Source organism: Coregonus lavaretus, assembly GCF_964263955.1.
Source record: "Coregonus lavaretus genome assembly, chromosome: 11".
Taxonomy (NCBI): domain Eukaryota; kingdom Metazoa; phylum Chordata; class Actinopteri; order Salmoniformes; family Salmonidae; genus Coregonus; species Coregonus lavaretus.
The window spans coordinates 33,177,762-33,202,032 of NC_139998.1; the positions used below are offsets into that span (position 1 = coordinate 33,177,762).

General features: G+C 42.8%; 1 protein-coding gene across 6 annotated transcripts in view; it reads right to left on the minus strand.

The window, feature by feature from the left end:
- Positions 1-24,271, minus strand: part of LOC311137412 (multiple C2 and transmembrane domain-containing protein 2-like) — a 46,375-nt gene that overhangs the window by 1,225 nt on the left and 20,879 nt on the right. For all 6 annotated transcript variants that reach the window (XM_084171892.1, XM_084171890.1, XM_084171894.1 and 3 more), the window contains 9 exons: positions 24,126-24,228; positions 23,875-23,976; positions 23,664-23,738; positions 23,230-23,349; positions 11,167-11,286; positions 10,072-10,113; positions 5,101-5,210; positions 4,823-4,932; positions 2,193-2,290 (listed from right to left, as the gene is read on the minus strand). In XM_084171892.1, coding sequence (XP_084028018.1) covers positions 2,193-2,290; positions 4,823-4,932; positions 5,101-5,210; positions 10,072-10,113; positions 11,167-11,286; positions 23,230-23,349; positions 23,664-23,738; positions 23,875-23,976; positions 24,126-24,228 — 880 coding nt within the window. The remainder of the gene's footprint in view (positions 1-2,192; positions 2,291-4,822; positions 4,933-5,100; positions 5,211-10,071; positions 10,114-11,166; positions 11,287-23,229; positions 23,350-23,663; positions 23,739-23,874; positions 23,977-24,125; positions 24,229-24,271) is intronic.

The following is a 24,271-nucleotide window of genomic DNA, read 5'->3' on the forward strand; positions in this document are numbered from 1 at the left end:
TCAGTGGAGCGCACGGTAATGGCTCCCCCGAGGAGAGCTGGTGCAGAGGAAAGCGAGGCGGGTTCGCCTGTAATGAATCATTTTTTAAACACAGGAGCAGAGGGGATTAATCACAGGGAGGAAGGATTTGAGAAGTCAAGGGTTCCGTACCAGCGTACGCCCCCCTCCTCTGCCACAATCGCAATATTAGAAGCAGACATCAACTGTTGAGTAACCTGCATAATCGCTCGTGTAAGTTCTGTCCTTTCTGAGAAAACTTTATACGAAGCCAAGAATTGCCTCAGCCAGGGGTTTCTTGACTAAAGTAGGAACTAGCATCGATGGGATGTCGACCTTTACATGCTTCAGTGGGAACTCAAAGATGACTGATTTCTGAAAAAAGAGACCTGCCACTTTGACATTTGAACTTAAACCTCTTTTTCCTTTCAGTTACAGTATGTTTGCACTGCAGAATTATGAGGCTCAACATCAAAGATTGTCTCAAGTTTCAATGTTTTGCAAATCATTCTTTTACATAGATTCCAATATGTCCAAACATATTTGTAACAAGAATTAAGGCGGAAAATCTAGAATTAAACTTCCAAATTGGAACTTACTATGGCCAATGGTTTAAATAACGTAAGTATCTAAAATATCTTGTATCATTGTGTAATTTTTGTTATGTGTCTAGTGAAAATAACATGCCAAAACATTTTTTTTTTAAAAACAACAATGCAAAACAGATTAGTTTTAGAAACTCAACAAGATGAAGTTTGAAGCAAATTTGCTTTCAAAAGCATGTTTGTTTTTGATACAACAATAACATGGTTCTGTTGAATCAAGGTAGAGACTCCATACTAATTACCAAACCCTGATTATTAGAATGGTAGATGGAATGAATGAGGGAACAAAGTGACTGCCGTCTGCAACAGAACATGAAACTGTTCTCAGAACTGACAGATGCTTCTTATTTCAGGACAGACACACTCCTGTCAGAAGTCTCGGCTTTGTAGATTTGCACAGGCACTAATTGCCAAGTAATTTTGCTGTGAGAAAGGAGTCCATTTCCAGCCTTTTTAATATGGCTCGACTGTGTCCATACCTAGGCCTATCTAAGGGTTGGAGTTCTAAGGTAACAACAGCAATCTGTGGACTATTGTTATGGTTCTTGTGTTTGTGTTATTCAGCAATATTATTATTCACAGAAGTGTATGTAGTGGTGAGTCATTATGAATGTTCTGTTTTGTAGCCATCATCCAGGACATAGCTGATCCGTAAACTAAAAAGTATTGTCTCCATGGTCATTTTCAAAACGTGAACAAATGTGTCACATATAAAAGATGTGAGACATATAAAAGATGGTGAAACTAAATGTATTCATCATGTTGTTTTGCCAACTTGCTCAGCCGAAAAATCACATAGGCTTCTCTCCAACAACATCACTGAACATTTGGCAATAACTCTCAGAGGGACATCAAGGGGGCAGCAGAGAAAGAGACTGGGGTTCAGAGAGTCTTTCCAGATCCAGACAGTCACGTATCCTGGCTGAATACTGTCTGTGAAGTACCTGGGAGAGGAAGGAGCTGTGTTGCACTATTTCCTGCCCACGGTCAGAGAACAGAACAGAGAGTGAACAGGATGAACACCCAGCTCCACTTAAAGTACAGCACCCTGCCCTGGCAGCTATTTGCTATCAGCCCTGTGATGTAACAGCAAATGACATATCAGCCATGGCTAATATATGATCACATATGGCACCCAGCAGGACGGCCGGGGCTCACAACTACATTCATTGACTCCCCCACCCTGATGTGACAGGGGCCACGTCAGAGTGTCTCAGCTGACTCAGAGCTGGGCACCCCAGCCACACACAACTACAGCCATTGGGGGCCCTCCACCGGCCCCTGGCCAATCATAGTCCCGGACGCCACAGCGCTTTTATCACAGAGAGACAAAACTGCTAATCAGGGACTAGGCTGGAGCGATATGGCAGAGGACAGATCAGAGTAGAACCCATCCAGGCACTGGGGCGACTGCATCAAACTACTGCCAGAAATAATTGGGCCAGGGGTGTTTTAAAGGCATGAGTCCATTAATAATCAAACAAAGCCAGAGGATATTTCCCCAACACTTGGGAATTCTGTTAGAGCAAATAATGCATATATCTTTAGAGAATTCCCTCCCTCTGTCTGTATGGAAAATTGGACCCTTACCTTTTGAACATCAGAAGGCACCCTCTTGATGAAATCCAGTATTTCATTATTGTCAATGGCATACGGATTGCGCAGCTTCTTGGTAAATTTGTTAACGCCTGTGAAAACAAGGACACATTAATAAATAAAGATGTCATCCAGACCTGCATATTTTTAGAAGGACAAAAAAATATTGCAACCCCATCCCTAGCTCTTTCACCGCCATAGCCGCTGGAAGTAGCATTTTTTTGCCAATTTTTAAATTTTGTTTTCCAGTTTCTTGAAATACTTTGTAAATGCAACTTACACTGTATTTCTATGTGAAAACTGAAATGGTCTTTTCATTCCTTTTCTATTTTAGTAGACGCTCATCCAGAGCAACTTACAGTAGTGATGCATACATTTTCATACTTTTTAGTCCTGTGGTAATCGAACCCACAACCCTAGCATTGCAAGCTCCATGCTCTGCCGACTGAGCCACATCAATTTTATTTTATATAGCCCTTCTTACATCAGCTAATATCTCGAAGTGCTGTACAGAAACCCAGCCTAAAACCCCAAACAGCTAGTAATGCAGGTGTAGAAGCACAAACCACTTGATGTGTCAATGTACTCAATTACTGTATTGTGCATTGTTTTTCTTCATGGTGATGGAAAGTCTACAGGTACAAACCTAGATGACCAGCCTATGTACAATACACTAATGTATATTTACATTTAAGTGGTTCGTAAGGATAGTAAATTGATACTGCACAAAAAGTGGTTGTTTTCCATGTTATTGGATCAAGACAAATATTTAATTTGATAGGGATGTTTTGTGTCTTTGCCGATAATTTTGCACCTTTTGATGTAAATGTTTGAGGACAGGGTTTTGTTATTTCTGGATTCCATTAGAATGACAATCACAGAGAAAATGACAGGGCAACAACTCTTACAATTCCAATTATTGAATCTTGCAAGATACTGTTCTTAATTATGCAACTACCTTTTTTTGCCAAAGCAGAGATGCTGAAAAATACTAGTAGAGGCCCAGTGAAGAAAAAAATAAATACAAATTATATACTTTAACTTATTTTAGTATAATTGTTTTATTCTCTTCTGATCTTTCAGGGGGTGCTGCAGCACCCTCAGTACCCCTACTTCCCGTGGCTATGTTCACTGCTGTGTGAAATTGCACCTTGTGATGCTATTTGAATTGATCCCTAGGAACTAAATTGAATCAGTACATCAATAAGGTGGTGGGGTTGTATGGACAGTGCAATGGATATGTATCATCATAAATATACACTACCGTTCAAAAGTTTGGGGTCACTTAGAAATGTCCTTGTTTTCGAAAGAAAATGACATTTTTTGTCCATTAAAATAACATCAAATTGATCAGAAATACAGTGTAGACATTGTGCCATTGGAACACAGGACTGATGGTTGCTGATAATGGGCCTCTGTACGCCTATGTAGATATTCCAAAAAAAATCTGCCGTTTCCAGCTACAATAGTCATTTACAACATTAACAATGTCTACACTGTATTTCTGATCAATTTGATGTTATTTTAATGGACAAAAAAAATGCTTTTCTTTCGAAAACAAGGACATTTCTAAGTGACCCCAAACTTTTGAACGGTAGTGTATAAGTTGGCAGCACAACCGTACAGAGGATGCTGTAATGCAGACAGACACACACACATCCATGACAGCTTTTGAACAGAGCCTGATAGTTGACTGCAGAACATACATTTCAGTCTGTGTCCAAAGGCGACTCAGGTCCTCTGAGTACACATTCAGTACAATAGCCCAGAGCAGAGATTACCACCAACCTCCCCTCCCCCCTATCAACACCCCACTCCCAACTACCTTTCCATATCACTCAAACGACAAAAACATTTATGTTTTCATTCAAATAAGTTTATTATTTCTCTCTAATCATGTTCAATACTGTTATTTCTCCCCATTTGGTTGCATTCCACAGTATTTCTAGAAAGAAAACAGACCATAATGGTACCATATATTCACTGCTAGCTACAGCATTTACCACAATGTGTACAGAAAGAACCTAAGGACCTAAATGTGTGCAGACTACATGAAAGGCTTGCCTTGCAACCAGAGATGGGGGTTAACTGTGGAGTCAGGAGAGTGTATCAGTGCTGTTGTTTGATATGATGTTGGTATCGATTGTGTTGGAGGCAGTGTAGAAGTACAGTTAGTTGTGGGCCAACAGCTGGATGAGGAGTGTCTGTTTCCCTCTGACCGCTGAGGCAACTGTCTATCTCTGTAGGACTGGAGCGGATAATGAGGGTTTACACCAGGAGCCTACACTGCCCAAGGACATCCTGTTTTATGTACAGCATGATGCTCTCCCTGCCTCGCCGCTCGGCTTTGTTTTCTCACAGACCCTGGGCCTAGCCTTAGACTGGTCTGCTTACATCTCACACTGAGCAGAGCTCTGAGCACAATGGGCCTCTGGAGCTAGCAGCCTGAGCTCTGGGCATTCAAGAGGTGTGAGTATTGCTGAATGTTCAAATTACTGTTATATAATGGATGTAAGCGCTATTTACTGTAATTGTCTTTTTTCAACAATGTTTTGCCGAAGGGAAACTATTCATTACAAAATACAGTATTTATAATAAAAAATAATGGTGTATATTTGACTTACCCCATATGAAGATAATGTAGCGCAGTGGGATGTAGTATAATGCTGCTGTTGCCACAAAGAGAACCAAGCAGGCCAGGCAGGACAGGAAGGGCACAGACCAGTTCAATGTGCTGTGGATGAAATATTACATCAAATAAAGTCAGAATATCATTATGACTAAGATGTTACAAGATACTGCACAATCAATAATGTAGTTGCTAGCCAAAGCGTTATACACCCACTTCTATAGAGAACATTTAACTCGCCAGTATACTGTAAACATAAAATGTCAAACTTACTTCTTGACTCTTTCCCCTATGCATGCGATTTCATCCAAAATGTTCTGGACAGTGATGACGATCTCTTGGACCATATGGATTTTCTCCATCAGTCCCTTTTTCCCAGATTCCTAAAAGTACACAGGCACTGATGAGGTCTACTGTACTGAATGTCAATTGTTTAAGGAAGCAGACAAAGCCCAGTTCATCTCTGCCGTGCTATCATGAGTAATTCATCTATTGAATGGCCTATAATGTCTCTTCAGACTATGCTTTTGAAAATGAGACAGATTCAACGTTGGAAAGCTGTCATGATTTCGGCTTTTGTCCGCCACAAACAATGGAAGTGCTCTACATCTAAATCACAGATTAACTGGAGGATGAGACGGACATAAAATGGCCATCAGCAATCAGGCAGCATCCCAGATGACCCAGACAGGAAGAGCAGAAATAGGCTTCATGGTTCAACCAATCCACAAGTCTCCATGGGGCGGGTTTAGACTTGTTTTGCCAGTGCTATCCCACCCACCTATATACTCCATGTGTCTCTCTGTCCTCACACCTCTGTGTGTGTGAGGGAGCAGTGGCTCAGCCATCCCAGATCACAGGGTTGTAATCATTGGATGTATTCTCACTCATATAAGACTCTCATATCATGTGAATGGGCTTCGGCTATGTCCACTTTCATCACCAAGGTAGTGTTAATAGTGTTATATTGTTCATTTTGTATTGCTAAATTAATATCATGGTGCAAAAGCCGTGATATGATACAGACATCCTATATAGACCAGATGGACATGGTATGGGAAGGTGTCTCTCAATTTCAATGTGGGGGAACAAAAGAGATATTCTTCAGTTGAAATAGACATGATCAGATGAGTGCTGGTAACGGCAGAGAAGAAGCAGCACTGTGAAGCTTTCCAGAGGGAGAGGAGAGGCTGTAGATGATAACACCAGTAATGTGAGCTAAAGACGGCTGAGAAGACATCAAAATGTATGAAAATGTATGTACTCACTAACTGTAAATCGCTCTGGATAAGAGCGTCTGCTAAATGACTAAAATGTCAAATGTAAAAGGAGGAAATAATGACAGGAATGATGACAGAGAAGAGCGAGGGGGAGGAAGATATCTGATGGAGTCTAACAGGAGGCTTGAGGATGTCTATATGTTTGTGTTAGAAGGCAGTTCCAGCCCCAGTCTGGGCTCAGAGACAGCGTCCAGACAGAATGCCTTTATCAGAGTCTCATGAGGCAGCCCCTGGGAAAACACGCTATCCGCCAGCCCAGCACAGAGAGACTCCCCACTGTCAGTCCCAAGTCTCCTCCACAACAAACACAGGAAGAGAGCAATTCCCACCCCTGTAGAGAGCCTCCCCTACTAGGCCACTGGAAATATCTCAAATATGCTCTCTCTGAGAGATCCGTGAATAGATTATTATCCCAGTGTCATACAATAGAGACGGAGGGATAGTACTGTAGCCTATCATCCTATAGAAGAGACACGGCACTGTCTGCAGCAAGGCATAAAGAAAACCTCCAACCTCAGTCTAATGTGAATGCAGATCCTTTACTTCACATTAGGTGTTAATTGAGCTCTTTCTCCTGAGCTCTCATTGAAAGCAGATTTGTGCCTGCTAAAAGCCATTAAGATCCATGTCTGTGTGCTCCTGATGGACTGAGAGAGCTGCGCACAGGGAAATTAGAACTCACTGGATATGGAGCCTCATCAGTTAGGCTCAGATTCCCTTTCATATCTCCATCTAAACTTGTTTAAGGCCCCCTAAACATGAATTAGGATTCAAACCTGATTAGAGATATGAACTCTTATTTAACTGTAACAGATAAGCCTGTGTGCACAAGGTAAATGTAGCCAAAGATTACTCAGGCAAAAATAAACCAGAAAATTACATTATTGAGCTTTCATTTGAAGAAAAAAAAAGGTCCCAAAGATATGTACTATAAAGTATGCATCAACAAGCTCTCCTGATTATCACCATTCATTTCCCTTAAGGCCCTTGAAGTACTCTATCTCCATAGTGACGAACATTGGAAGTCCTTTACTACATCACTCATTTGATGATATTATTTATCTTTGTTCATTTCTCTTTTCAGCTCCCTACAAAACTGTTATGTGTTCCTGATAAACAAAAAAAATAAAACAGCTTCCTCTGAAGTGGAAAGGGATGGGTATACTGAGGGGGATGGACCACATAAATCGTAAATGTGTACTGATTAGAAAACATGTGTCAAATCATATTCTCATTTCAGATAAAATTGTAAAAGCTACCTTTTAAGGTGGCGTAATGGGAACAGATTTGATCTCCTGCGCAAAGGTAAATAGCAAATGTGGTTTCACAGGCATGTTGGGCATAATCAAACGCTTAAGAAAGCTCATTTAACATTGCTTTAATTTGAATAAATGGCATCAAATGTGAATATTAATTCAAAGCTTGACTGAATATTTTCTAGTGACTTATTCCACAAAGGCGTGAAAATGCAATAAAAACAGCTGTGATTTTGGCATGGGTTCTGGTATGGTGCTAAAACAAGCTAACAAACAAATGGATACACAAACAAACATGTGAGCAGTGAGCAGCTCCCAGAAGCAGTACGTGTTAGAGGGTACATACCTACCATAATGCCCATAACTGATTATGACATCAGCAGTCTGTCTGACCGGTGTGCTGAAGGTGACCCAGTGGTGACTATGGTCTGAGGGGGTAAGAGAAAGCACCCCTCCAGCTCAGTCTGCCCCGTCAACCCCCCTACCCAACCCCCTGCTCCCCTGGGCAGTGCTTGAGGAGCAACGCTTCCCCTCTCCCTCCCCCAGACCAGCCATACCAGCCAGAGGCCATAGGAGACCTGTTTTATCTTCTCTGTTCATTATGATGGAGATCTATGGGCTTGTTTTGCTTTGTATTTTTGATGTTATGATTAAATATTGTCTATCTGCACAATTGATACCTAAGGCCAAAGGGAAGTCACTTTGGCCACACATAATTTGTAAGCCGTCTCTTTCCCTGAGGACAGATTTGTTCACAGAGAGAGAGAGATCTGTTGTGTATTATCCTGCTGTAACGTAGCCGGGCCTTTCGTCTCTCCTTAACGTCATGCCTTCACATTCCTAGTGCTCTAGTGGAGGTTTACATATTTCTTTCCTCCAGGGGAAAACAGGGGAAACACATATTTGAGTGTTAATGGTAATCTTCTCAGAGGGGATAGTTGACATCTTTGCAAAAGGACTAGGGAAAAAAGTAGTACCTTCGAAGTCATCACATTTTTAACACTGATCACTCTTTAACCCCAAATAGTTTGAAAGAAGACTTTGATATGAAGTGTAAAGCTACGCTGCTTGATCTGCCTGCATGATATCACATTTAAGTGACAGCAAAACCATAACACGACTTTCAAATAAGCCACTTTAAATTAAAGCTGACAGCTTAAAACAAACACAGGCAACTGCTTAATTAGTAAATGAAAGAAGAGAGTGTGAATGGGCTTAGCTGGCTCACGTTAAACCTTCCAGAGAGGACTTCAGGGAACAGGAATTATTTGGTTTAAACTATTACTGAGCTCCGCAACACATGGATATGTATTTTGAAAAATCTCCTTCCTGCTTTTTGAAAATCGTTTTTTCTTTTTTAATCTAAAAGAAAAAACAAACGTGAAAGGAAACCAAAAACTGCCAAATCATTGAGATGTTAGAGATCTGCTTCTAATGATCCTATTTCAGTAGTATCATTATTAAAAGCCACACCATGAAAGCAGCACATCCTCATTCACTATTCATACAAACACATAATTGTCATATCATTGCTATATGTTTGGCCGCAGGATTGTCTCTTCTAAGCTCTTATTACAAATGCAGTGCAGCTAAGCGTACGCTGCATTATGTGTATGCACACATATCATGAGAGTTTCATCCATGAATTAGCCTTTGCTTTCAGACAGGATTTGGAGGACGGGCCTGTTTTTTAGTGGGGTGTTCCTCTCCATATGAAGTTAGCCCCTGGTCATCACAACATAATATATTGAGCATATTATGGATATGATTCCTGGGCCTAGACGCACTGCAGAGGGATCATTGCTTGGAGGCTTTGCAGCAGATCCACACTTCCCACCATAAAGCAATAATGCACATCCCATTAACTCTTCGCTCTCCTGACTAAAACGAAGGAAAATGTCTAGATAGGAGGAATAAGGAATATAGACCATGACACTTTTGTCTTCTCCTTTTGGTGTGGGTGGGCATTAAAATAATTGTTTTGGTATTTACATTTTAGTCATTTAGCAGACGCTCTTATCCAGAGCGACTTAAAGTTAGTGAGTGCATACATTTTTCATACTGGCCCCCGTGGGAATCGAACCAACAACCCTGGCGTTGCAAGCGCCATGCTCTACCAACTGAGCTACACGGTATTGAGTGTCAAGAGATAAAATCACATTCAGATGAACAATTATAAATATGGCATCATTATGAATACAGAGGTCCAATTGTTTAAGTGAGTGATAATCTTTATAGAATACATACAGAGATCTGTAAATATGTATACTGCTGTACCATTGCGCTTAGCCTAATTTGTTATGGTAGGGAAAAGGTCAATCTCATAGTAACAATCCCATTTAGAAAAGTCTGGTGAATAAATCTTCACTCACAAACTTCAATTAATGATGCACTTCAATTAATGATGAAGTTTAACGTAGATTTTGAATTTCAAAGGACTGGGATACTGCGGCAGAGCACATTTGTAGTGATACTGAATACCCAATGGAATAGAATGAAAGTGCTGAATGAGACGTGTTAGTTCACATGGAATTACTGTTTTCTACATTCTGTCCTAATTTTGAATGCATGAAATGTTCTCTTCTTGGGTGAAGACAAGCTTCTGAGAGACCATTTCCAGTGGAACTATGCAAAAGTCTCAACTAGAACTTGTATAACTGGCATACAGAATATTAGACTATTAAAATAGTTAGAAATAAATAAAATACCTTCTCATCTTCCTCCTCATCATCGGTCATGTTCATGTTCGCCTACAAGAGAAAGGAGAGGGGTAGAGTGTGTTTTCAAATGGACAGGGACACGCGGGCACTGGAGCATTTTTAACAAACATCTAGTAATGAAATTCTGCTCTTGTACATTTACCCCTATTGGGAGAGGCCTGTTTCATAGAGACTGCATCACAGGGGTGACCTCACACAAAAGGAGAGGTGAAAGAGGGCCTTCCTCACAAGAGCACTGTCACAGCAAAGCAATCTAATTTCTTCACAACAGAAAAACAGAAAGAGGAAAAAAAACATTTAATTTGGATGCCGTTGCCTAGTTTACTTTACATCAACTCAAACCTGATGCCTGCATGGTGCACACTGTGACATTGCCTGGGAACAGGGCTGTGTTACTGCCGGGCACAGGGTCACAGAGAGGTGACAGAGGTTCCACACTGGATATGAGGGTGAACCCGGGCTTTAACATTGCCCAGGGACTGCATCTTTGCCAGCAGCCACAAACACAACCAGTGGGCTGGTGTTGGGGATGTTGCTGCAGGGACTGGATGTTTGAAGGCCAGGGCCCTGGCCGTCAAGACGGCTTACAACACAGTGAAATTGGGGGGCATTGAGAAGTGGGAACTGCATTAACCTTTACAGACATGGCTAGGGGAGACTTGATTTCCATAACCTAGACTTTGATACAGAGGAGATAGCCGTACCATCTTGAGAATGTAATCAATACACTGTGTCTACAACAGTATCACCACAGCATCAATACAATGTTGTATGCTCAAATAATACTGCATATGCCTCAACATAGTAAATAAATGAAAAATGCATTTTGCTAACATTTTACAAAAATTATGTTAACAGCATACTCTTCATTCACTATTATAGGGCATTATGGGCAGTTCAACACAGCCAAATTCTAGTGGGAGTGCCAGTCTATGTCCTGGGTTCTGAGAGAGACAGAGGCTGCTCTGCTCTGTATGCTTCTGACCAGTGAGTGGGCGAGGGGGACATGAAGAGCTGCCGTGACATGTGTGTAGTATAGAGCAGAGCTGTATGGAGTACAGTACAGTAGGAGGAAACACTCACCAGGTCCTGATTGCTGCTGACCCTCTCCGTGGTCACCTGGAAGTAGTTCCAGCCGATAAGCAGCAGCAGGAAGAGGGGCATCATGAAGAGCTCCCAGGTCCACACCATCACCATGAAGGTCTGGAAGGACAGGGGGAGGTCAGGGAGAGGCATAGGGTGGGAGAGAGTGGTGTGTGAGTCTCACGAACAGCACGGATACAGCACGACGGGTGGCATCGCCGTCATACAACATGGGCTAGAACCCAAGCCCAGACACAATGTCCTGCTCACCTCACACATCCCAGCATGCACCTCTCCAAATAAACATAATGGGTTTACCTACCGCCCAAGCCCCATGAACAGCACAGCAGACTGCAAAGCTACGCCACTACACCAACCAGCATCAGTTTCCCCACTTAGTGGCTGGGAGGTAAGACATTTGGGGATAATTTTTTATACTCCAAAATCCCATTCATTTACAGCGATAACAGTGTTGGCAGTGTGCCTTTCTGCAGAACAGAAAGTCTGACAAGGGTAGGCATGGAATCCTGTCTTTTATACAGCATATCAAACCCTCTTAGACTGGGAAGAATTTGGGCTGTCTGACTGACTGTGACTAGGCACATATGGCAACTGGAGAAGCATTTGCAACGTTTACCCCTCCACAGTGATGATAGTGAGAAAAGCCAAGACCCCTGGTAGAAATAAGATGGATCACACTGAATGAGTAATCCCTCATAATTCTGTAAAGAAGCGGCGGTAAGCACAGCACACAACACCCACTGTACTTCACAGCAGAGCACTAATTGGACCGCTGCATTTAAACCCATTTAGTGACAGCCTAATGAGTTTGGCTCTAGATTAAATGATCCACTATGTGTGAGGAGGAGCACACCAACAAGTTGACAGTGAAGAAATGAAGTCTTCAAAGTTGGAATTATTTTAAATCTATTACTGTGTAACACTCGGCATAGACATTCATTTTACCCATTTCTGAGGAGGCCATTTTCTTTTTTAATGAATAAAAGTACTCCATTCTATATCATAAAATATGATTTACTCTTTGAAAGGTACAAAAACTCCTATCTTTCTTCAACTTTGTTTTCATGAGAGGAGGAACTTAACCATAAGGCTAGTAGAAAACAAACCTAGTAACCTACAACACCCAATGGAATGAGGAGTGGGATAGTTTCTCAGTACACTACACTAGCTCACTACAATAGCATGCTGTGTAGTTTGAATGTGGACTGCTGGGGGCTTGTTACAGTAGAAACAATATGTTTGACTTAGGCCTGAGACAGGATGTGAACCGCTGGGGCCTTCAGGCCTCCATTTGAGCCTTGTAAACAGCAGACTGGTCCTGTCATATCAGCCTGTTTCCAGCTCTACTGGCTCTGGGGCAGTCTACCTACTGCCACGCCAGGCCTGGGTTCAATGGATTCAAACTGCCACCAGGGAAACGTGAACCATGAGTAATGCTCCAAACACTAGTCCCACACAGCCCTAGGCTTCCCCATCACATAGGTTGACTATCGTTCAATAATATCAGTGTAATGTGAAGTGTAGGAACAACACCGTGGGATGACCAAGATGTGAGGACGCAATTTGAACAATATGTTACTGAAATTTCTCCGTAACAAATGATTTGAATTATGCATCCACAACTAACGCTGGTGGGAAAACCTAAAGGTAAACAATGAATTTGCATGATGTGTGGAGGTAGCTTCAGCATGTCTGCTTTAGTTTTTTGCATATGTTGTCACCTCTATTCACATGAGGCTATTCTAAAGCGACACTATTTTCACCCCAGAGGAATTCAGCAGGCTGGTGGACAGGTAGCTTGTCATATCAAAAGCATTCCCTAAAAAAAAAAAAAAAACAGAGATGAGCCCAGCAGGAATGTTGAACCCCCTTGCCCTCCCTGCAAAAGCTGCTACATTAACCACTAAAGTCTAATTGCCTGGTCTCTGTCTTCCTGTGCGAGTCAACAGAGGGAGCCAATTCATTTCCTCCCAGTGAGTCAGTAGAGAGAATCTGTCACAGGTATTCATAATCGCCCACTAATGCACATTTCTGCTCACCATGCGCTGGCTTGGTAGATATAAGGTAAAAGGCTAAAGAAAAAGGCTAGAGAAATACAACGCCTTGTGTCTAAAAACTGGGCGCCTAAATGAGGGTATAAACCAAAACTGTCAGAAATATCTCCTCAATTCCTCCCTTACATGCTTTTTTAAAAACACAAATAAAAATGTTACTGTGAGCATCTGGGAAAGCCGCTCAAATTCCTTCACTCAGGCTCACTGAGCTGCGTTTTCGCCATTAGATATCCCTCATTAATGAGCAGAGTCAAAGGTATACCTTTCCCCCGTCTCCTCACATTCTCTGCTGCTTCTGTGAAATGGAGACAGAACTAATTCGTCGCTAAGTGGTTTATGTTTTATTAGCGCCAAGCGTGAGTGATTAAAGGACTGGGTGGACAAAGCGCAACCTGTCAAGCTTAAGTGTACATTTATATTGAAAATAATCCACCTTTAAATGGGCCTCAAAGTTAGGCTCCATTTCATTTCAGTCTGGAGAGCCGTCCTGCCGATTTTTTTTATCCCACTACAAATTCCACATGACAACGGGAACCTTAAAGTCCAAAACACTACAACACTAATATGTTACATTGGTGGTAAAGCAGTCATTTATTTCACTAAAAAGGACAGAAAGCAACAAACAAAAAGCAGGGGACCTAATAATTAATGATCTTCCTGAACGGTACGTTTACACACAGCAGAATTGGATAATGAACGACTTGTAATTGAACAAGTGTGTCTGGGAGGAGTGTCTTTAATGTAGGAAACCTCCCTTGACAAACACCATTTTACTGAAAAATGCCTACATGATTATGCATGGGGTGTCTAATAATTAATTAATACAAAATATTAGCGCGCGGTGGAGTAGGTGATGGAGATGCACTCTCCTTAGCCACCTGTAAGAGCCTGGAGAAAGGCCGACCCTGGGCAACGCCACTCTGCCAGCGGGGTTAACAACAGGCTGACAGATTTGTTTTATAGTGCCATTAATATGATTCCAGTAAATGCATTCTGCGCCTTCTCATGCAGATCCCCTGGCCGGCAGAATCCAGTACCTAATAATAAAGCACTCAGCGATTAAAAGTGTGAATAAAATAACTCTTAAAGCTGAGCAAGCATGGCAGCTCACACCACCCACACTCTCCCAGGAGGGGGAGAGGCGACCGCAGTAGGAACAAAAGGACAAAGACGCCCTCTACAACAGTTTCTACCATCCTGCAAATTGATTAATGGGAGAGAGAGGGCCCAGTCTACCAACCAGACGACTGACTGACTGACAGACTAAACACTAGACAGGAGGGCTGCCAAACTCTGCACATAAACTCAGCAAAAAAAGAAAGGTCCCTTTTTCAGGACCCTGTCTTTCAAAGATAATTCGTAAAAATACAAATTACTTCACAGATCTTCATTGTGAAGGGTTTAAACACTGTTTCCCATGCTTGTTCAATGAACCATAAACAATTAATGAACATGCACCTGTGGAACGGTCGTTAATACAATAACAGCTTACAGACGGTAGGCAATTAAGGTCACAGTTATGAAAACTTAGGACACTAAAGAGGCCTTTCTACTGACTCTGAAAAACACCAAAAGAAAGATGCCCAGGGTCCCTGCAAGGAGGCATGAGGACTGCAGATGTGGCCAGGGCAATAAATTGCAATGTCCGTACTTTGAGACGCCTAAGACAGCGCTACAGGGAGACAGGATGGACAGCTGATCGTCCTCGCAGTGGCAGACCACGTGTAACAACACCTGCACTGGATCGGTACATCCGAACAACAGGATGGCAACAACAACTGCCCGAGTTACACCAGGAACGCACAATCCCTCCACCAGTGCTCAGACTGTCCGCAATATGCTGGTGAGGACCTGCCTGTTGTAAGGCAGGTCCTCACCAGACATCACCGGCAACAACGTCGCCTATGGGCACAAACCCACCGTCACTGGACCAGACAGGACTGGCAAAAAGTGCTCTTCACTGACGAGTCGCAGTTTTGTCTCACCGGGGGTGATCGTTGGATTTGTGTTTATCGTCGAAGGAATGAGCGTTACATCGAGGCCTGTACTCTGGAGCGGGATCGATTTGGAGGTGGAGGATCCATCATGGTCTGGGGTGGTGTGTCACAACATCATCGGACTGAGCTTGTTGTCATTGCAGGCAATCTCAACGCTGTGTGTTACAAGGAAGTCATCCTCCTCCCTCATGTGGTACCCTTCCTGCAGGCTCATCCTGACATGACCCTCCAGCATGACAATGGCACCAGCCATACTGCTCGTTCTGTGCGTGATTTCCTGCAAGACAGGAATGTCAGTGTTCTGCCATGGCCAGAGAAGAGCCTGGATCTCAATCCCATTGAGCACGTCTGGGACCTGTTGGATCGGAGGGTGAGGGCTAGGGCCATTCCCCCCAGAAATGTCCGGGAACTTGCAGGTGCCTTGGTGGAAGAGTGGGGTAACATCTCACAGCAAGAACTGGCAAATCTGGTGCAGTCCATGAGGAGATTTATTTTATTTTATTTTACCTTTATTTAACTAGGCAAGTCAGTTAAGAAATTTTTTTTTATTTACAATGATGGCCTGCAGTACTTAATGCAGCTGGTGGCCACACCAGATACTGACTGTGACTTTTGATTTTGACCCCCCCTTTGTTCAGGGACACATTATTCCATTTCTGTTAGTCACATGTCTGTGGAACTTGTTCAGTTTATGTCTCAGTTGTTGAATCTTGTTATGTTCATACAAATATTTATGTTAAGTTTGCTGAAAATAAACACAGTTGACAGTGAGAGGACGTTTCTTTTTTTGCTGAGTTTATATACAGCTCCATGTAAACATATACTGTATGTTCCAAACTAATGAAATGTGATGTTATGGATAATCATATCATTGAATGTATTTAATCCTACAATTATAGCAATTATTACCAATAGTGTATCACTCATTATTACCCTGACATTAAGCATGCATTAAAGAGGACACAGTAATTACAAATACAATACAACTAAGCAATACTGTAACTATAGAATATCTATAAAAAGGGGCAATTCTTATCTCTTCTGTGTCTATCTTTGGTTGAGCTTGGAAAGCTACTGTAAGCTAAGAGAAAAACAGAGCAGAGAGAGGAGAGAGCCAACTAGCATTATGGGGGTCAGTCAGTGGGGCTGTGGATGGATGCCAGATTACATGAACATAGCTGAATAAGTTTAACAAGGCTGACTACAGGCTCCAGGGGTATATGTCTCTCTGTTTCTCTCTGTATGTGTGTGTGTGTGTGTGTGTGTGTGTGTGTGTGTGTATGTGTGTACACGCTAGGGGCAGAACAAAATAAAGTAATGTAAAGAGGGGTAAAAACCTTGCATAATCGTCACTCTGATATAGATGTACTTTTTCTGGGTGAAATCAAGGGCAGTGGGAGTAATCTGCATTGCTTCCTCAAATTAAAATACAAAAAAAAAGAGATTAATAATGAATCAAAGGCCCCAGTGGCAGCTCGGCTCACGCATGCCTTTTTTACAGCCAGGCTGGAACAGAGAGTCTGGCTGAGGGCTAATGTTGGGGACGCAGGCTTTAAAGCAGCTGTAAACGCAGAGAAATTAGACATGTAATTTGTGGTGAGCTCGGGCCAATACAGGGACAGGCTTTCAGGGGGTGTCAGAGGCAGAGAGGAAGCACAGATGAGATTTCTCTGCAGGGCAGGTAGAGTGTGTGGGCAGCCATGGTGCTCAGAGCTAATGCTAAATAAATATTTCACATATGCTCAGCTGAAGTCTTATTGACTAGGGAGAGAGAGAGATTCTACTGAGAGCGATAAAGGGGAACTCTCATCTCCCTCTTGAGCATGACTGTATCATCTGTAGCAACTCAGACTCCACTAAAGAATGTATACACAGTACACACAAATAAACCATTGGTATAGACAAGTTTCTGATCATCCAAGCCATATCTAAAAGAATAAAACAATATGAGTTTTACTTACTGCAATGGCTTTTAAGTATGCCATGAAAACAAAGCAATACATTTCAATGTAAACTCCATCAATTTAATCAAATTCTAACAATGAATCTGGAAATTAATTTCACATATGAATCTAATTTAGTTTAATTCAGTAATGATTCATAAATAAGGAAATTGAAGGCTTACAACTCAAGGAATGTTAAGAAAATTCAGTGGCTGCTTGTAAGGATGCCAGTACTAGTGCAGTATAGCAATAGTGGGCTCCTTATCAAAGGGAAGGGAAGACAAGAGAAGATCAGCAGCGCGAGGCAGGGCATTAGCATTTCATTGCAAGACCGATGCTGGCCGTTGTCTCCCTGCCTGTCTGACACATGCCAATGCTGAAGCAGGTCTGGAGTCAGGGTGGAGCGGGGCTGGACCAGGGTTGGACCAGGGCGGTCAGTAGGGGCCCCGTGGTGCCTGTCAGTGGTGACCACTCCGACCCCAAGCTCCGGCGCTGGCCACAAGTGTTTAATCCGTGTCTGGAGTGTTAACACTGAGCGACCTCCTGGGTGACAGATCCTCCATGCAAGCCTTTTCCCCCGAGGAGGTGGGGAGGGAGGGAGTGGCGTTAACTCTCTCTCTCCCTTCCCTCCCTGTCAGCTCGGCTCACAGACATGTTAGCGCACACGGGCCGAGGCCTTCCCCGTTACAGCCACACACAGAGGCGGTCAGGTCACAGGCTCTGGGGAGAGGTGTCCTCTGTGACTGGGGAGGTGGTGAGCGTGTTAGAGGCAGTCATTACGATACGGCACACTTCATCTGGGACCAAAATAAGCACAATATTAAACCGCTACGGAGGGACAGACAAAGCACCACGGCGGATGCACCAACACAGAGGGCTGCAGTGTTATTCATAGCAACATCATCTGGCTTGTTTATCCTCTGAAATTATAATTTCATGCTGCTTTATATTTTAAATGAAAATGAATATATTATACAATAAAAGACAATTAATAATTAAAATAAACTTGAAAATAACAAGTTTATTATTTTGCAGAAAATATGTTATTTTAGCGCTCTAACTGAGAGAGGACAACTGTCTGCCAGAGAAAGGCTCTCTGTATAAGAGGACGTGTCTCAAGGTTACGGTTACCAGCTAGCCCTAAGAGCTGTCAACTGACACACTGCCATCCACTGTGGCGACTCAATAACAGTACCGACTATTTCAAATAGGGAGGCGTCGCTCAATAATTGCGGATACTGATATCCCATTCTTTAATAAGGAATACATCTCAGACTATTTTCAAAATCATGCAAACACACATCACCATGAAGGGCTGTCTCCCTCTCCCTCCCTGTCATATTCCCACTGCAAACTTTGTGAGAACTCCCACAGCCATAGAGTTCAAGAGTGTAACCCCCGAGAAGCAAGAACCCACTCCTTTAAGGCCAGCCAGCCAAGCCATACACAATCCTCCAACCTTTTCAACAGAAAGAAAACAGATGCAGAGAAAGGAACGAGAGGAGGTTCCACAGGCATGTACACTCCTCTCACACTCTTCTGGTCATACATACTGCATTACTGCATCGCAGTAAACCAAACCGAGGCAGATCAGTGCTCACCAAACATGTCATTTTTGGGGACGGTGTTAACTAGAATAATTATGACAGCACTGATTATGGCTTTGATCCTGGCCATCCTGGTATTCTGGGTAATGGGCCTGGCCGGGGGGCAGGCGGGCAGGGTGCGGCGACACCTCACAGGTGGTCCCTCAGGACCACTGGATCCAGATCTGACCCTGTCCTGCTCTCATCTGGGAGACGAGGATTCTATCAGCCAAAAGAAGCAGCCGTGGCAGCTGCCAACAGTGTTTTTCAGCTCCACCGCATCAAACATTAATCAAATACCATCTTTACAGTCTGTGATGTGAGGCAATCAGCATTTCACAGGCTGTCAAATGATGTCTAAACCAGTTGCTACCTGGCAGTGTCAAAAAGAAAACTGTTCAAATACTCACATAAGGTATACAGGTTTCTTTCTAGTCAGAACTCCTGACAGACGAGACCACCTCATATGTTAAAATATTAATTCTACTTAAATACTTAAAGCGCTCTAATGACAGAAAAGCTCAAAATCAGCTTTCATGTATAAATATTCCCTTTCCTTTTTTTGAGGACCTCCATCCATTTAATCTAAATCAAAAGTGTTCTCAACTTTAAGATTTGAGTCATTTAGCAGACGCTCTTATCCAGAGCGACTTACATGAGCAATTAGGATTAAGTGCCTTGCTCAAGGGCACGTCGACAGATTTTTTTTCACCTAGTCGGCTCGGGGATTAGAACCAGCAACCTTTCGGTTACTGGCACAAGCTGGCACACTTAACCACTAAGCTACCTGCCTAAACTTATGAAACAGATTAATTTGGCTGGCTAATACATGCTCATTTAGCATGTTTGAGAAACTTCTGTTCTGTTGGTCCAGCGGATCCGAAGAATGGAGGTTTTCACTTTTACAGTTTTTTCCATGAAGAACTCTAGTTGGGAGAAGAGTGATCTCCCATCAGGCTCTCCACTACATAGTTCAGCAGTGCTATAGCTCCATCTACAGGCACTGGAAATATCTACAGGAAAGAACTCTGGGTGACCCCTCTCTCTGCAGTTGCTGCTGATGTATGGCATATTCATCTAGCTCAGTCTTAGGGAGAAGCACAGAAGAAGGGAACAGGCCGTTGTCAAACTTTAGAAAAATGCACGTCCTAGGCTCATTACAGTAGCATAAACAATCGCTGACAAAAATCTAAATTTCCTGTTTGTATTTCTGTTTACTAATGATGACATTTATGAGGCTTTGCCAGAGTTTTTTTTTAATGCATGCAAAATATTATTTTAACATTACCTAATTAGAAAGTTGCTATTTTGAAACTGAAACCTATGGGTGGAAAATCCAAGGTATAACTTCAAATAGGATAGACTCCACTTACAAAGGAGATTACGCAATCAGAATCAGTAACCACAAGCCCTGCAAACAATGACAGTGCTGCAGAAGTTTGCATTCTTAACAGGCTTCCTCTTCACATTATAATACTCTATGGCAGCAGAATGCCTGAATAGCCATCTTGATTTCAAAACAGTGTACATTGTATGCCCAATTTAAATAGTCGACTCAGAATACATACTTTTCTGATTGCCACTCATGAGGGAATTTTTATTTTACCAGGTAAGTGACTGAGAATTTAGCCAGGACACTGGGATTAACACCCCTACTCTTACAATATGTGCCATGGGATCTTTAGTGACCACAGAGAGTCAGGACACCCGTTTAACGTCCCATCCAAAAGACGGCACCCTACACAGGGCAACGTTCCCAATCACTGCCCTGAGACATTCTTTTTTATTTATTTATTTTTAGACCAGAGGAAAGTGTGCCTCCTACTGGCCCTCCAACACCACTTCCAGCAGCATCTGGTCTCCCATCCAGGGACCAACCCTGCTTAGCTCCAGAGGCAAGCCAGCAGTGGGATGCAGGGTGAAATGCTGCTGGCCAATTGAAGGGAAAAGTTATGTGCCTGAGAAGTTTTTGTTTTAAATGATATTCTCCATAATTACCTCTGTTAACATGGACCAGACCTGATGCAGACCTAAGGGTTGAAACATTGCCAATACAGCTTATGGAAGACTAGATTACACTGTTCCTTTTGTGAGACAAATCTCTCATCCAAACAAAAAATACTTCACACATACCAAAAGGTATTTCATAATACACACACGAAGATCGACATTCCCTGAATTGACTGCTTCTTTTGAGCAACAATGTATACTGCATGTTGTGAGCAGGTCAGAGCATTAGCCTACGGGACTTACAGTGGCTTGGTGGCTAAGGCTTTCTGGTAAGGCACTAGTGGCAGATCCCACAGTCCAGGGATGAAACCACATCAGCGGTAATGCATTACAGGATGCATGTGGTGTAAAACGGCAGCAATGGTCTGTCTGGCTGATAAATAATGTATTGTAATGTATATTAAAGTCTAAGCCTACACTGCAGCCGTTCCTAGCGGCATATTCTGAGAAGCAGCAGAAGCAGAGTGCTGCTGTAGAAAAGAGAAGACAATCCTCTAATTATGCACATCTTAGAGGCAAGCAGAGGCCATCTGTCAGTGTCTGAATCAGTTACCTTATTACCAGTGCCTAAAGATATAAATATAGGAGAGGTAGCTGCTTTCATTAAGGCACACGGTGGCATGCTGCTTCAGACAGCTCCAAACACAAATTGAATTGCAAATTATGATGGGAGGAGGAGTGGCCATCGTGTGGCTGTGCTGTGGCTGACCCCACAGAGGGCCAGGGTGCTAGTGTGTGTAGTGGTACGCCACTGGGCTTGTAATGGCTGTAAAGGCCCCTTGGCTGCACTCTCGTCTCACATGGCAAGGCTTTTGTCTGTTTGTGTTTTTACTCAATAGTTCTCTTTGACTGTTGCTCCAAAGGCCATATTCAGGTTATGATTGTTGCTGTTCTTCATGCAGTGAGGTGTTGAGGATGCGATGCCTGATTAGAAATCAGAACTTTTCTCCAGTCTAACTCTCTATCTGCTGGTGAGTGGGTGATAACACTACTTATTTATCAGCAGGCTGATTCACTCTCTCCTCAGGCAAGTCTCGGCAGACACCTTTGACACTAGCGCTTTGGGAAGCACACCTCATTCCAGAGGAAAGCATAGGGCTCAGTGGACTGCAGATAGCCAGACTGCTCTATTGCAGTGTGTCTGTCTCTAAATAGAACTGCATGGGTACCGCTGTGCTGTCCACAAACTGTCCATCTTACTCACAATCAAGATAACACATTTTAGAACAACACAAATAAACCATTTCAGTCCCTGCAACAGGAGCACTTACACAAAATCAACTAAACATTTAAATGTGTTAATCTTTAGGTACATACACGCCCAAAAAAAAGTACATATTTCTGGTCACAGTATGCCAGAGAGTAATCCCTGTTTTTCCCTCCTCTGATCTCCCTATTTATGGGCTGGTCTTGAACAGCAGGTGTAGTGGAAGTGGAAATGAAAGATTAGAGTGTGCCACCACACACCCTGGTGGCCTGCAGAGCATCTAATTATAGGTTGGGGCCAGGAGATGGACCTATCCCGCTGACCTGTCACCCGTCACCCCGCCTACCCTCCTGCCTGCCTGCATCGCTGACTACCTGCCTTTCTCCCTCCCAGTCTCTGTCTATCTGCCTGCATACTTTAGCTTCCTGTCTGCCAGTCTGTCTTCTTGTCTGTCTGTGTCCATACCTGTACCGATACCGTGAGCATGGCCATTGCCTGAGGGGATATCCACCTGAGGATCAGTGAGCAGGCCTTATAGAATACACCAGGTATGAAATACACGTCGCCCCGAGACAGAACATAGAGAGGAATGAAGGCTGTGAAGAAAGGGATCTTCACACACCCTGTCTGTGACCGCTTCCTCACCCTGACTTGACGCTGCCAGGGCTTTATTGCAAGAGGATGCGTTTATTCATGACATTACATGTGCTTTAAGGTGGGGGATTCACGGGGTGAAATAAATATTATTTCAGCTTAGGGTATTAGATCACAACGCCTCATTAAAACAGCTAAACAGACATTTAAACAAGGTTCAAATCTCCCAGGCCAACTGTCACTACTCCTCCACACAGAGGAGCAGAGACTGTGATTCCCCGAACACCGTCCCCAGGGGGAGAGGGCTTAGCTAAGAAGTCAGATGACCAAACAGCCAGACCCAAGGCCTTCACATAAAGCCCTAGTGCCAGAAGAACTCTGAAGGAAGCCAAGTGGGGTTTGAATTAAAGGTTATAGCACAGCTTTCAAATTCAGAATGGAGAATAAAGACTGGCCGTGTCAATTCTTGGGAGCATGTGACTGAGAAACAGTAACAAGAATCTAAGTAGGCCTATACCTGAACATACTGGTCTATCATCTATTGCAGATGAACAGAAGAAAGTGTTAAAATAGTACTGCAGTGAAATAGGATACACAAATTGCACAGCCCAAGGCTTAGCACTAGTTCATTAACATGGGGCAATGACTTACCAGGAAGGCTATTATACTCCGCTGCGTGCTCTCCCACTGAAAACAGCTTTTAATGTACTGTAACGTATGCAGCACTGCCAGGGTGATTTTCCGAACTCGGTAGATATTCTGGGCAAGGACCTAATGGGAAATAATTCAAACAAAATGGCAGTTAGCATGATTTGATAAAAGCTTTATGTGTATGATTCAAATTCAGGTTTATTCAAGGCCTTATTTGCTGCTGTGTGGCTTTTCTGGTTTGTTGCCTTGAGCCAAATAGTTAGACTATGACCAATCAAAGCTAATATGCTGCTTGCCTGTGGAAGCTTAGTTTCTGTGATATAAGGAGCATGTTCCAGTACTCCTTCATCCAACAAACTGTAACAACCATGCTTTATGTGTATAAATCATTCATTTTAGATTCTATAGGCCTGACATTCATTGCGAAGGCAAACCTTTTTGGAAAATGTTGTGTTGTCCTTCAGGATTTTTTCCTCTTTTGGTTTGAATGTTCTGATGCCGGCTCTAACCTGAGAAAGATATTTCAAATTGTAAAATCCAATGAAAATGAATGAAAAGGAAATCAGTAAAAAGTCAGTAAGTAATATGATTGGGTCAATTGTCAAAGCGCATGAGCTAAGATAGAATCAGCCAGTGAATTCTTACTGGATTATAGTGGACCTCCATCACCAATGAGATGGTACCTTTGGCTGGACCCCCCAAGTTCTCATTCTTCAACCCTCGGGTGACCTGCTGTTCATTCTGAACCTGTAGCGTTAGTAAATGCACGTCAATCAATAGCACCACATTACTATTTACTGAAGATGCTCCTCTCTGACCCATGACATGTTTTACAACTTGTCAATGTCAATTAATAAACTATAAGCCTATTATGAATCAAAGGATCCCCAACTTACAGTGAGTAGTGGAATGGCCACTCTGCCCACAAAGTCTGGGGCTTTATCTCCGTCTTCATCAAAGACCGTCAGCTCCAACACATCATGGATGTCCTTTATTGGGCTGTCAACAGATAACCAGTTAGTCCAGATCTGAATGAATACAT